Here is a 14,085-nt window from a genome sequence, read left to right as displayed (position 1 = left end):
GTGAGGCTGGCTCTTGAGAGGTTAATTTCATGTATTCTTTTTATACCTTGGGGCTTTACATAATGGTGGAACTGAGACTTGTGGTTACAGTGGATGTGTAATTTATTTATTTGCCCCTTTGTGTCAGTGTATTGCACGATACAGGTGTGATATTTGTGCTAGCGAGCACTTAACATTGAGCTGGATCTTAACGCTGCAGATGCGCACATTTTTTCTGTGGCACAACATTTTTCTTATAGTTGCGGTCACCTGACCGCCCGGATCTGCTTCCATTTAGCAGGTCTTCTAGCAGTTAGTTCGATACGGAGGTTGATCGGACGATTCTCTCTGCTACCTAGTGTTAAGGGTGCCGTTTTATTTTTATGCTATTTATACACAAGCAGTGCCCTGTGGTTCCTCTCAGTCAGCACCTGGCGGTGTTTTTTTACCAGGTGATTTTGCTGCGTAACTAACCTGCCGTTTCTGCAGCACTGAGTGCCTTACCTGTTGCGGGTAAAAGAAAATCAAAGCACATTTCTAAAAAAAAATGCCAAGTCAATCCGCCAAGGCTGCTTTAGTCAGTCTATCTCAGCTTTCTGAGGAGCATCACTCCTTAGAGGCTTCTGAGGCTGAGATTTCGATTCTGAATCTGCTGTTGCTAGTACAGTGGACTCAGAGGAGGTACATTTTATATTTAAGCTTGAACACCTCCATTTGCTTTGAAGGAGGTTCTGGCTACTTTGGAAGACTCTGAAACGACAGTCACAGAGACTCCTAAGAAGATTAATAAACTTAACAGAGTTTTTTATGTCAAACCTAAATCTGTGGAAGTTTTTCCTGTTCCAGATCACATGTCTGACATTATAGCTCAGGAATGGGAGAAGCCGGGTGTTCCTTTTTCCCCGTCTCCTGTTTTTAAAAATGTTTCCCGTGGCTGACTCTGTGTAAGATCTTTGACGCTCGGTTCCTAAAGTAGAGGGCGCTATATCCACTTTAGCCAAGAGGATAGTTCCTCTTTTAAGGACCCTAGAAAACTGGAGGGTTATTTAAGAAAAAATGTTTCTACACCAGGGTCTTTAATGGCAACCTGTTGCTAGTATTGCAGCAGTTGCTGGTGCAGCCTCCTATTGGTGCGACTCCTTGTCCGATCTGATTTTGGAGGAGACTACAATAGAGGAGATCCAGGATAGGATCAAGGCCTTAAAGCTGTCTAATACCTTTATCTGTGATGCCAGCATGCAAGTAGTTCGCCTGGGGGCAAAGCTTTGCCATTCTATCCCATAGAGCTCTATGGTTAAAGACTTGGTCTGCTGACATGACTTCCAATTCTAAGCTTCTGTCTCTTCCCTTTAAGGGCAAGACTTTATTTGGTCCTGGTCTGGCTGAAATAATTTCCATGGTCACTGGTGGAAAGGGAGCTTTTCTTCCACAGGATAAAAAGACTAGACCTAAGGGTCGCCAAACCTCAAATTTTTGTTCCTTTCGTAATTTCAAAGGACAAAAATCATCCTCTTCTTCCAAGCCTGAACAAACCAAAACCTCATGGAGGTCTAACCAGCCATGGAAATAAGGGTAATCAATTCAAGAAGCCTTCCTCTGAGAACAAATCGGCATGAAGGGTCCGCCCCTGATCCAATCTCTGATCAGGTTGGGGGCAGACTTTACTTCTTTCAGCAGGCTTGGATTTGCGATCTCCCAGATCCTTGGGCAGTGGATGTAGTCTCCCAGGGATACAGGATAGGATTCAAATCTTGCCCTCCCAGAGGCTGATTTCTCCTGTCAAGATTATCTGCAAACCAGATAAAGAGAGGCTTTCTTAAACTGTGTCAATGACCTTGTTTCTCTAGGGGTGATTGCCCCAGTTCCTCTGGTGGAACAGGGTCTAGGATTTTATTCCAACCTGTTTGTGGTTCCCAAGAAAGAGGGAACTTTTTGACCAATTTTAGACCTAAAGTGTCTCAAAAATCACAGTTCTGTTCTTCAAAATGGAGACTATTCAGTCTATTCTCCCTTTAGTTCAGGAGTGTCAGTTCATGACTACCATCGACCTGAAGGACGCATATCTCCATGTTCCTATTAACAAGGAACGTTTCCAGTACCTGAGGTTTGCCTTTTTGGACAAACAATTCCAACTTGTTGCTCTACTTTTTGGCCTAGCCATGGCTCCTCGATTCTTTACGAAGGTTCTCTTCTGGCAGTGGCCAGATCTCAAGGATTGCGGTGGCTCCTAACCTGGACGATATCTTGGTTCAAGCGCCATCTTTTTATTTAGCAAAATCCCATACAGATTCCCTGTTGTTGATTCTCCACTCTCACGGTGGAAGTTAAATCTGGAAAAGAGTTCCTTGGTGCCAGATTCCAGGGTAAATCCAAGCTTCTGGCTTACCTGTCTTTCTCTTCAGTCCTCTCCATCCTTCAGTAGCCCTGTGTATGGAAGTCATTGGTCTAATGGTGGCTTCCATAGACATTATTTCTTTTGCTTGTTTTCAACTGAGACTTCTACAGTTATGCATGCTTAGACAATGGAACGGAGACCACTCAGACCTCTCTGAGAATAGTCTTAGACATCCAGTCGAGAGATTTCCTGTCCTGTCTCAGGGCCATCTGTCCCAGGGAACATGCTTACTGAGATCATCTTGGGAGATTGTGACTATGGACGCCAGCCTTTTGGGCTGTGGAGCAGTTTGGGGTTCCTGAAGAGCTTAAGGAATTTGGACTCAGGAGTCTGCCCTCCAAATAAATATCCTAGAGTTGAGAGCAATCTTCAATACTCTGATAGCTTGACCTCAACAGAGTTTTTGGTCCAGTTTATCAGATTTCAGTCGGACAACATTACTTCAGTGGCGTATATCAACCACCAGGGAGGAACACAGCAATGGAGGAGGTGACTCTCATTCTTCAGTGGGTGGAGTCTCACAATTGTCACATTTCTGCGATCTACATCCTAGTGGTGGACAACTGGGAAGCGGATTATCTGAGCAGGCAGACCTTTCATCCAGGAGAGTGGGCTCTTCATCCGGAAGTATTTTCCATAATAACCCTCAGGTGGGGAGTTCCGGAGTTGGATCTGATAGCATCTTGTCTAAACTCCAAACTTCTGAAGTACGGTTCAAGATTAAGGGATCCACAAACAGTTCTAGTAACCGCTCTGGCAGTTCCATGGGACTTCGGTCTAATCTACCTGTTTCCTCAGTTTGCCCTCCTTCCTTGGGTGATAGGCCATATCAAACAGGAGTAGGACTCTGTGATTCTAATTGCTCCAGCTCTGCCTTGCAGAATTTGGTTTGCTGACTTAGTAAAGATGTCGTCCTTCCCTCCGTGGAAGTTGACTCTGAGGAAGGGCCCTCTACTTCAGGGTCCTTTCCTTCATCCAAACCTAGATTCTCCTCTGAAGCTGAATGCTTAGAGATTGAACGCCTAGTCTTGGCTAGATATGGTTTTTCTGAGAAGGTAATTGATAACATGATTCACGCTCGTAAGCCAGTTACTTGCAAGATTTACCATAAGGTGTGGCGTAATACCTTTACTGGTGTGAATGTTGGGGTTTCCCTTGGAGTCAGGTGAGGGTTCCCCGCATTTTGTCTTTTCTTCAGGAGGGCCTGGAAAAGGGCTTGTCAGTCAGTTCTTTGAAGGGACAGATCTCTGCCCTTTCGATTCTTTTGCATAAACGTCTGGAATACTTACCAGATGTTCAGTCTTTTGTTCAGGCTTTGGTCAGAATCAGGCCTGTGTTTAAATCTGTTGCTACTCCATGGAGCCTTAATCTTGTTCTTAGGGTTGTGCAGCAGGCTCTGTTTGAGCCTATGCACTCTGTAGATATTGTTATTGACTTGGACGGTTTTGTTTATTCTCGCTATTTCTTCTGCTCATTAGAGTCTCAGAACTTTCGGCTCTACAGTGTGATCCCCCTTACCATATTTTTTATGCGGATAAGGCGGTCCTTCGTGCCAAATTGGGATTTCTTCTTAAGGTGGTTTCAGACCGCAATATCAATCAAGAAATTGTTGTTCCTTCATTCTGTCCTAATCCTTCTTCTCATAAGGAACGTCTGTTGCTTAACCTGGATGTTGTGCGTTCTCTGAAGTTCTGTCTGCAAGCAACTAGAGAATTTCGACAGTCTACTCCCCTTTTTGTTGTTTTCTCTAGTAAACGTAAGGGCCAGAAGGCCACTTCTACTCTTTCCTTTTGGTTGAGAGGTATCATTAGGTTGGCCAATGAGACAGCTGAACAACAGCCTCCTGAGAGGATTACGTCTCATTCCACCAGGGCTGTCGCTTCTTCCTGGTCCTTTAAAAATGAGGCTTCTGTGGAACAAATCTGCAAGGTGGCCACTTGGTCCTTGTAGCACACCTTTTCCAAATTCTACATATTCAATGTTTTTGCCTCTTCTGAGGCTTCTTTTATGAGGAAAGTTCTTAAAGCTGTGGTGCCTTCCGTTTAGGTCGCCTGTCTTGTTATTCCTCCATGCCATTCTGTGTCCTCTAGCTTGGGTATTGGTTCCAAATAGTAATTGGAATGGAATTGTGGCCTTTCCATGCCATTGGAAAGAAAACAAAATGTATGCTTACCTGATAAATTATTTTCTTTTCTGGCATGGAGAGCCCACGACCCACCCTTATTAAAAAAAATTTGAGTCGGCTTTTTGACGTTTTCTAAACATCAGGCACCTCTATACCCTTTGTGTCCTCTTTCCATATTTCTTCGGCTGAATAACTGGGGGATTGTGGAAAGTGGGAGGATTCATAAAGCTTTGCTCGGGTGTTCTTTGCCTCCTCCTGCTGGCCAGGAGTTGAATTCCCAATAGTAATTGGAATGGAATTGTGGACCTGGTTCCATGCCAGGAAAGAAAATAATTTATCAAGTAATTTTGTTTTTGCGCCTTTGAAGAACGCAAAGTTCTCTTACAAATACGCGCATTATAGTTCTCCATAGGTACTGAAGAGAACAGCATTAGATATCATAATGTCTTTGAGCTTGTGTCATGTTCACATCTATTTCTGATGGTTAATACGTGCAAATGTTTGATAAATTTGTGCAAACCAGTGCGCCTCTCCTAGCCCTTGATAAATCTAACCCATAGAATTAAATGTTTGTAAAATGTGATTTAGTGTATGCAGGTTTATGGAAACTTTATTTTTATTTTTTTTCCCCTTCAGACCCTGTGCTTGTAATCCTGCCGGCAGCGTTGATGAATGTAATGTAGAAACCGGACGTTGTGGCTGCAAGGACAATGTGGAGGGATTCAACTGCGAGAGGTAAAGAAGGGAGATGACACATTTGCTAAAATTATGTGCATTTAATAGAAGAATTTCTACAGGAAATATAAGGAGAGAATCATTAAAATTACAATGAAGTCAGGCAAGCTGCTGATAATTTAATTGTCTTCAAAAATGCTGCGGGAATATCTATTTAGATGGGCTGGTCTTTCTCTTCCCAAACCCACTGGGAGGTTGAATTCTGCTGATACCTCTTGTTTACATAGATTTTCTATAGCCAGTACTGACATTTTCAGTATAGGCTGTTGTTTCAACAGGCAAAGTCAGCTATTTCCCATGACATAACAAAGATAAAGGAGCTGTTTGTATAATACACCCCAGCATTGAACACATTAAATGGACATTAAATACTAAATACAATGCATATATCCCCCTCTAATCATGGGTGCCGCCATTTTGGAAACTAGGTTACACGGCAGGTATGTGAAGAAGAGTTGAAAAAGAGGGGGGAATTGGAGGGTAATACCCACCTAAGTGTACACAATTAATAAAACGTTATTGTATTAATCAAAAAGGACATATGTCTACAAATCAGGATAGATACTCTTACAAGATAATAAAATGTAACTTTTATTGGAAATAAATTTAAAAACAGGGTACAACTTAAAATCACGACCTGTGGCCGAGTAGGCGTGACGAAAATGGTCTAATGCTGTCGACGCAGCCGTATGTGAGGATTTCAATAACGATTAAACATTATTAATATTGACCAACTATAAATTCATCTGAGAGGATTATTAGAGCTGCTGAATACTGTTATATTGATAAAGTTGAGATCATGAGTGTAGGGAAGATCACTTATGGTTACTTGGTTGTATATATTGGATCTGTATCTTGACAAATTTGTAACATTGTTGGGTAAAGTCCACAAAAAAACAGCAATACGTGTGTATATAAATAAATGTGTTTTATTACCTGAATTAGATCAGCAATATATGTAAATGCCGTTTGTAAACTCTCAACGTATTATATTACAAGGAATTCTGAATAATGGTGTTAAATACTATATACAGTATATACATATAAATCAGCAATGGAGTATTACCAGTCCAAAACTGCGTATAACAGTATTCATAATTATTGGCTGTAAAGGTTGGCTGGGTTCCTAGTTAGGAAATACATGTGTTGCAGAATGTATATAAAAGTATCAACTACAATATATTAACATTGCGTTATTTAGTCCCTCATAGTACTAGATTATAAGAATCCCAATTGATATGTGCATTGTTGTAAGCACGGATCAAATAGTTAAGTATTGAGGAATTAATACTAGGTAACCAAATGACTGCTACAAATAAGCTGTTGATAACAGTAATACAGGTGTTACAGGGGAAACCTGTTTATCCGTGTCTCATGATTTGCAGATTATTGCTTTATATAGAGGACATATGCAGCATTGTTTAAATATAGGATTACTATGATATAAGTAACAATCTTTGTGAACCTCTGGTATAGTCAGAGAGACATGCTTAATGCTATCTCTGCAGTTACAGCTATATACGGAAAATGAAAGTAAGACAAATGGTTGAATGATAAGTAACTAAATTACTGTGTTTAATAAGTGATAGCAAACAAGCTATAAATGGTTCAGTTTATATATAGAGGACACATACATCCTTGCTGGTAAAAGCACAGGGTTAGCATAATCTAATTAGAGGTCACTATAAACCTCCGTATGTTATCAAAGAATTTTGTTAAATGTCATCGTTGTTGCTGCTAAATATGGTATATATTAGTAAGTAGAGTAATCTGTTAATAAGTGAATATATAACCGTATTTTATAAGTGGTAGCAAACAAGCTATGATCAGTACAGCTCATATATCATAGGGTTTGTGTAGTTTGTAATACTCAATAGCCCCAAACACTCGACACTCTCAAAGATCTAAATTGGTATAAGAAGGTAAAATTATATTAATAAAGTGTATGTTGAAATCACAAGTAAAGGGTCACGCTACTCGTGCCACTGAGACGCTAACCCAAAATACAGGAGTTCCCTAGACTCCTCACCAAAGCCCTAATATGTTTCGCCGCTTGTCGGCTTTGTCAAAGGGGGTCATAGACTCTGAAGAAGAGTTGCTGCACCTAAATACCATGAATATATTTAGTGTTTAATGTCCCTTTAAAGAGGAGAACATTTTACAGTAAAACGTGCCTTTTAAATGTAACTCAATGCATTTGATTTATCTGGAACAAAATTGTAGGCCCTCCTGAGGTAAAATGGTTAAAAGGACAATACACTTATATATTTTGTATCATGCCTATAAAAACAGCTATTAAATATGTTAAAGGTCCTAAACACAGTAGATTTGCAAAATCAACAAATGCAAGATAACAAGACAATGCAAAAGCATTTACAAATGAGTAGTAGATTTTTTGCTAACAAATTTCAAAGTTATGTATATTTCCACTCCCCCTGTACCATGTGATAGCAATCAGCCAATCACAAATGCGTACACGTCTGTGAATTCTTGCACATGCTCAGTAGGAGCTGGTGACTCAAAAAGTGTAAATATAAGACTGCACATTTTTTTAATGGAAGTAATTTGGAAAGTTGTTTAAAATTACATGCCATATCTGAATCATGAAAATTTAATTTGACCTGAGTGTCCCTTTAAATAAATCCTTTTTTTGCAGGGTATAGTAAAATGTGTTTTCCCTTAATGTTTCTAGTGGTATGTTATACTAGATGCAAAGTATTAAATGTATTGACATTTCTCCTTTGGGTTTATTTTTATATGAAATAGCTGGATTTGCTTATTGTTCTCAAGAAGAACTTCATTCAAATGGGCTGTGCCTCCAGGGATAGTAAATCTGCTTATCTTATCTCTCTATTTACACAAAGGTCAATACTTATTATTATTTCAATTGCTACAATAAACCTGCAGATTCATTTTCGAATGCATTTAATTAAGACAATACAGATGGTATAACGTAGTCATTGGGAACACATTAAGGGTAAAAAAATGACTGTACAGTGTTCCTTTATAGCGGTTTAGATTAATACTAGCACTTGCATGCTATGTCTGTGCACAACTGATTGTTAGGTTCTAATTGTTCATTGGCTGATAACGAGATCTCTCTGCATTGTTATTGGTGAATAGAGACTCACCCACCCTCAGTTTGAAAACAAGACATTGAAACACTAGTTTTTAAAATAGCTTGTGATACATCTTCAAATTGCCCCTTTTAGATGCAAGAAAAAGTAAAGATTTAACATCTCCTTTATATAACGGAGCAGTATTAATTGTACATGATGTACAAATGATGTCAGATATCCTGTTATTGTTGGTAAACCATTTGTAAATATCATTGGAAAGGTTTCGTATCAGCGCATAACTATATGGCACAATCAGGCTGCCTTTAAACAATGTTTTTATGTTTACCATATGTAAGTGTATCCTGTTTTGTTTTTTTCCCTTAGGTGTAAACCTGGGTTCTTCCATCTGGATGCAGCCAACCCCCGAGGGTGCACACCCTGTTTCTGCTACGGTCACTCATCAGTTTGCAGCAATGCAGAAGGTTTTAGAATTGTCAGCATCACCTCCACGTTTGAAAGCGGTTAGTCTCATGCTTACGTTCGTCTCGCTCTCCCCTATTCCTGTAACATAACCACATGCTCGTATTTCATCAAATTCGGGAGCTTCTAAATCTTTAAAAAAAAAAACTTAAAACTGATTCATTCCACATTGTGTGCTTAGACTAGTAACTCATTTTATAGTGGTTAATAATTTGACTTAGGTTTACATATGGAGGCAGTCAATACTTTATGGACACTTATTTCTTAAATATTTAAAGTGACATACTAAAGGCATCATTAAATGCTCTAATTTGTTAGAGCATTTAATTTGTGCATCCCTGACCTTGCAAACGTGTTAAACACATAGGTAAAGTCCCACTTGGGAGTTGCAAGCCTTTCAGGTCCTGAGAACAACACAGCTGGTGAGTTCAAGTGTGTCTTTTTTTTTGCATTAGAATGTCCCTTTAAGCAACTATTAATAAGTATAAAATGCATCTACGTGTGTTTCTCAGTCTTTGCTTTGAATACATCATTATCTCCAGTATTTATTTACTGTTCCTTTAATCACAGATGCTCTCTTAGGTGTCCTCCATCATTATTAGTTATTTAATACAAAATCAATTATCTGAGGGGGAAGTCACCTGAAAACCTGTGAAAAATATCACTTTTCATGTAGATTTAAATGGCTCTAATTTTATAGACTTATCAGCACTATCATTTTTTTTGAAGGGATCGCCTAACAGACTGGAATAAAGCCTGTTACTTTGATATCCGTTCTTTCATAGAAAAAACCTCACATGATGCTGATCGGACTGCTCAGTTCAACTGGAGCTTTCCCTTATATGGAAAAACTGTTGTTTTTTTACAGATAGAAACGACTGGTCTTTTAGACTTTATGTATTCTTATCTGTAGCACAACCTCACACCTCCTTTTGACCTTTCAGTTTGTTTTATGTTCTTGATTTTCTATTGCAAACACATTTATATTCTTAAATCCAAGTGGGAGAGGGGGAAAAAAACTTCCATTATAATTTAATATAATTTTAATATAATTCCATTATAATATATATATATATATATATATATATATATATATATATATATATATATATATATATGTATATATATATATAAATTGTATATACATACATACATTCTGTATAGTACAGTATGAAAGCCTTCATGAATATTATTGAGCTGATATATAGCTCTTATGTTAATCAAGCTGAGCGTTTAAAATGTATTTAAATTTAAAATATATAAAAAAAATACCTGTTGAAAATAGCTGCATAGTAATTCCTTGAATAAGCCATCAACTTGGCGAAATGCATGTGTGGGATGTGTCGATACAGCATTGCAAGTGAACGGACATGTAGCTGAAGTTGAGTCTTTGTTCAGACTGAAATAGCCAATCTACAGAGTTACTGTACAACAGGGGCTAGATCATACAGACAGTATTCCATTACCGGACATACAATATGTATATTCCCTTGACAGTAGCCTTTGAATTGTTATTGTTTTTAACATATTGTTATGGATTCCTTTTTAATAAACACAAATTATTTCTTCAAGCGGATTGTCCGCGTAAAACGGGATCACGCAAATCACACAAATCGTTCTTTTGATTTAGCATAATTGTGCACTGGTTCATATGAGTAAAAATGTGGCTTCTGATTTATGGTTATAATTGTCAGGAATGTACTAAACTATATGTGTCCTTTTCTGTCCACTACTCTTAGAGCAAGATTTATCAAATTCCAGCGGACAGGGGCGGACATCTTCTGCATCGCTTTCCCGTATTTAACATTGCACGCAACGGCGCCCCCTACTCATGCGCGAGCAGGGGCTGTCAATCACACCTTTCGGTGGCAAAGTGGATTAAGAAGCAGTGGTCTAATGACTGCTGCTTCTTAACTCTCTGCTGCAAATTTGCTCACTCAAACCTTTGATAAATCTCAGCCAATAGGTAAAATAATTGGTCTTTTTCTTTTAAAGAGTTCTCAATCTCCCCAGTCAAAAAAGAACAAGGTGTTTGAGATACGCCACATAGCAGGTGGCGAAGTGGCTGTATATTTGGCTACACGTTTGCTCATGCAAACCTGCAGCCAGATCCTAAGATCAATCTAGAGACATTGGATTTCTTCAAATTTATTGAACATATAATTTACGGACATCGTTATAAAAATATTGTATCATATATTGTTTTCATATCACATTTATTATACACAGGTTGAAAAAAGTCTCAAATCCATCAAGATCAACCTTTCACATATTCTTGTTACTATTGTTGACATAAAAGAAGACCCAAAAAATGCTTCTTGACTTTGAACTGGCACGTCTAACCTCTTATAAAATAAACATACATTTTATTGACTATGCATTTAGGAAAAATGAAATAATTTCTATATACCCATTATATGCCCACAACTTAGACAATGTTAAAGAGCTGCATAAAAATAATTATTATTTTAAGCATTTAAAACTGTAATTTTGTTAGGCAAGTATGAAGAATTTTGAGAATTTAAGGCAGTTCGGGGTTACACTCAATACAGCACTGCGTAATCTGTTGGCGTTCTACAAATAACTGATAATGATAATTGTTTGAGTATGTGTATTTGACCTACCATGCTCTGGCAAATCAGAGACTAGATGTACACCAGCTCCTGCACTGAACTAGGCTGTCAGTTTGTAGCATATTTAGGTATGTGGCATGCACTTCAGCATTTCTGGGGGAGTGGAAAACACAGTATGCGCAAATAAATTACAGGAAAATCTGTCAAAATGAATAATGAAGATGTGTTGAATATTACATTGTCATTTTACTATGCTTAACTAACATTTTATGGGGAGGAGCTAATGTTGAATGTAATATCTTTTTAAAAGTACTCAGCACTACATCCATAACAAGGTACACCTACTTGCCTCGTTCACTGAGTAATTTCCTTGTAGCTTGGTATTCTTTTAAATCTAATTTTTAACTTTTGTAGAATTATTTTCTATATTTAAACATGTTAAGACATCGCTTTTTACCTTTCTCGTAATATCTGCTTAAATAATCACAATTTAATAATTGTTCTTTTATTGCTCTTTCTAATTTAATAAGGTCGAGGTCGATAGCCTTCAGCTATTTTAGATTCTGTTGTTACAAGTAAAATATATATACAGATTACAAAATGGGATATTTTTTTTTCTTTGGTATAAACGCAACAGAACTGATCACTGTTCCCCAAACGTGCATGTGACTGATGATCTAATGAGTACTCGTTCTCTTTCAGGTGTGGAAGGCTGGGTGGCGCAGCAGAGGGACGGATCTGACTACTCTCTCACCTGGATCTCTGAGAGCGACGCAGTGTCCGTTACTTCTGAAAGCTATTTCCCTATTTACTTCATTGCACCAGGCAAGTGTGGGAGAGATTACATTGAGTTATAAAAAAGGAGCGTAGGATGCTCATTTCGGGGGGGGGGGGGGAATGTTTCTTTTAGATTAGGGTGAGGATATTCTTTAAAGTACTATTCAATACAGTTAAATTGTATAATCAACCAAATGCATCATAAAAACAACAATGCTCTATAATCTCTGAATTTCAAATGAGCAGTACATTTTTATGACAAATTTAACATTTCTTTCTATTTCCCTGCTCCTGTATCATGTGATGGCCATCAGCCATTCGCTTACTTTTATATACATATACACTATAATTTATTGCACATGCTCAGTAGTAGCTGATGCCTGTAATTTATTAAAATTACTATTAAATTCACTAGAATTGTATAATCAACAAATGCATGATAAAAATACAATGCAATAGCACCTAGATCTACATTTCAAATGAACAGTAGGTATTTATAAATTTGAAATTTCTTCCATTTGCCGCCCCTGTATCATGTGACAGCCATCAGCCAATCACTGCGACTCTTGCACATGCTCAGTAGTAGTTGGTGCCTCAGAAAGTGTGTATATACAAATAATTGTGTGCTCTATCTGAATCATGAAAAAAAAAACAAATTTGACCTTGAATCAAAATGGTGATTTCAAAGTGTTTGACACCCCAAAAATCATTTAAAAAGCAAACAATATGTTTTAATTTGTTAAATTTTTTGGTTCAGCTCCTGTGTAGCGCCTGCCGATTGGTGGCTACATTTAGCCACCATTCAGCAAGTGCTGCCCAGGTTCTGAACCAAAAATGGGCCGGGTCATAAGCTTACATTCAAATACAGATAGCAAGAGAACAAATAAATATTGATAATAGTAGTAAATTAGAAAGTTGCTTAAAATTGCATGCTCTATCTGAATCATGAGTTTAATTTTGACTAGACTATCCCTTTAAGTGTTAGGATTTCTGTAGAATGCCCAATAATTGTGTGTCTGGTTCCTGTAAAGAATCGCTAATTACAGGAACTGCATGATAACACTCTGCGTTTGTTTTATGAGACGCTAGACACAAATTAGTATATTGGGCAATTCTGAGACTATTGTTTGATGTGCTAATTATTATTTAGCTTTGTAACAAGAAACAGCTAATACACAGGTTTGAATTTTTAAACTTTAGCATTAGTACCCAGGCACAGTAGTTCAAATTTAAAGGTACAATGTACTATAAAATGTATTTCCCCTTAGTGTGTTCCAAAGGACTTGTTATACCTACTACAGAGTCTTACATTTATGGGAAATTCTTACTTAATGTTTGTTTTTGAAGTAGCTGGTTTTGCTCATTTTAAACATTACCTGTTTTATTCGAGGACGTGCCTATAAAAATGGGGTGAGCCTGCAGGAACAGGATGACACCCCATAAAATTTAGCACAATGTCTGTATATAAACATACCAATCCTCAGAAGAGTTTTGTATACAGCATTATTAACGGGACGGCAACGTGTTTTTTTTTTTTCTTCACTCTTTTTGCATCTGAAAGAGAACATTTTAGAACATTTTAGTTTGTGTACTGAGAGAGCAATATTTTTGTATATGTTTGTAAGACCGTCTGTCTACCAAATTAAATAAGTTTAGCTTATCAGCCAGTGAGCATTCAGTCCCTAGGGTCCAATTATACACCAATATGCACTTCACGTTAGCTTAAAAATAACAGCTTTAACTTGACATTTTGCAAAAATATTTTAACATACTTAAAATAACACACTTTCATATTTTTTAAGTTTTTTTCCTTTATTATTTTTTTTTTTAAGATAGCCCCATATAAGCAAACAGATTGTCGGTTATATTTTTAAAAGAGCAGCATAGTACAGGAACAGTTTCACCTGCTGTGTAGAACACAAATCTTAGAATCTTACTCTATAGCGGATGGATGTTACTACT

General features: G+C 37.7%; 1 protein-coding gene across 1 annotated transcript in view; it reads left to right on the top strand.

Annotated features, from left to right (window-relative positions):
• LAMC1 (laminin subunit gamma 1) overlaps positions 1 to 14,085 on the top strand; it is a 245,097-nt gene that overhangs the window by 190,617 nt on the left and 40,395 nt on the right. The window contains exons 7-9 of the mRNA XM_053693980.1: positions 5,136 to 5,234; positions 8,678 to 8,814; positions 12,049 to 12,171. Coding sequence (XP_053549955.1) covers positions 5,136 to 5,234; positions 8,678 to 8,814; positions 12,049 to 12,171 — 359 coding nt within the window. The remainder of the gene's footprint in view (positions 1 to 5,135; positions 5,235 to 8,677; positions 8,815 to 12,048; positions 12,172 to 14,085) is intronic.

The sequence above is a fragment of the Bombina bombina genome, chromosome 10 (assembly GCF_027579735.1).
Source record: "Bombina bombina isolate aBomBom1 chromosome 10, aBomBom1.pri, whole genome shotgun sequence".
NCBI classification, from domain to species: Eukaryota; Metazoa; Chordata; class Amphibia; order Anura; family Bombinatoridae; genus Bombina; species Bombina bombina.
The sequence above is the reverse complement of the archived record's forward strand: the minus strand, read 5'-3'. Positions and strand labels throughout refer to the sequence as shown.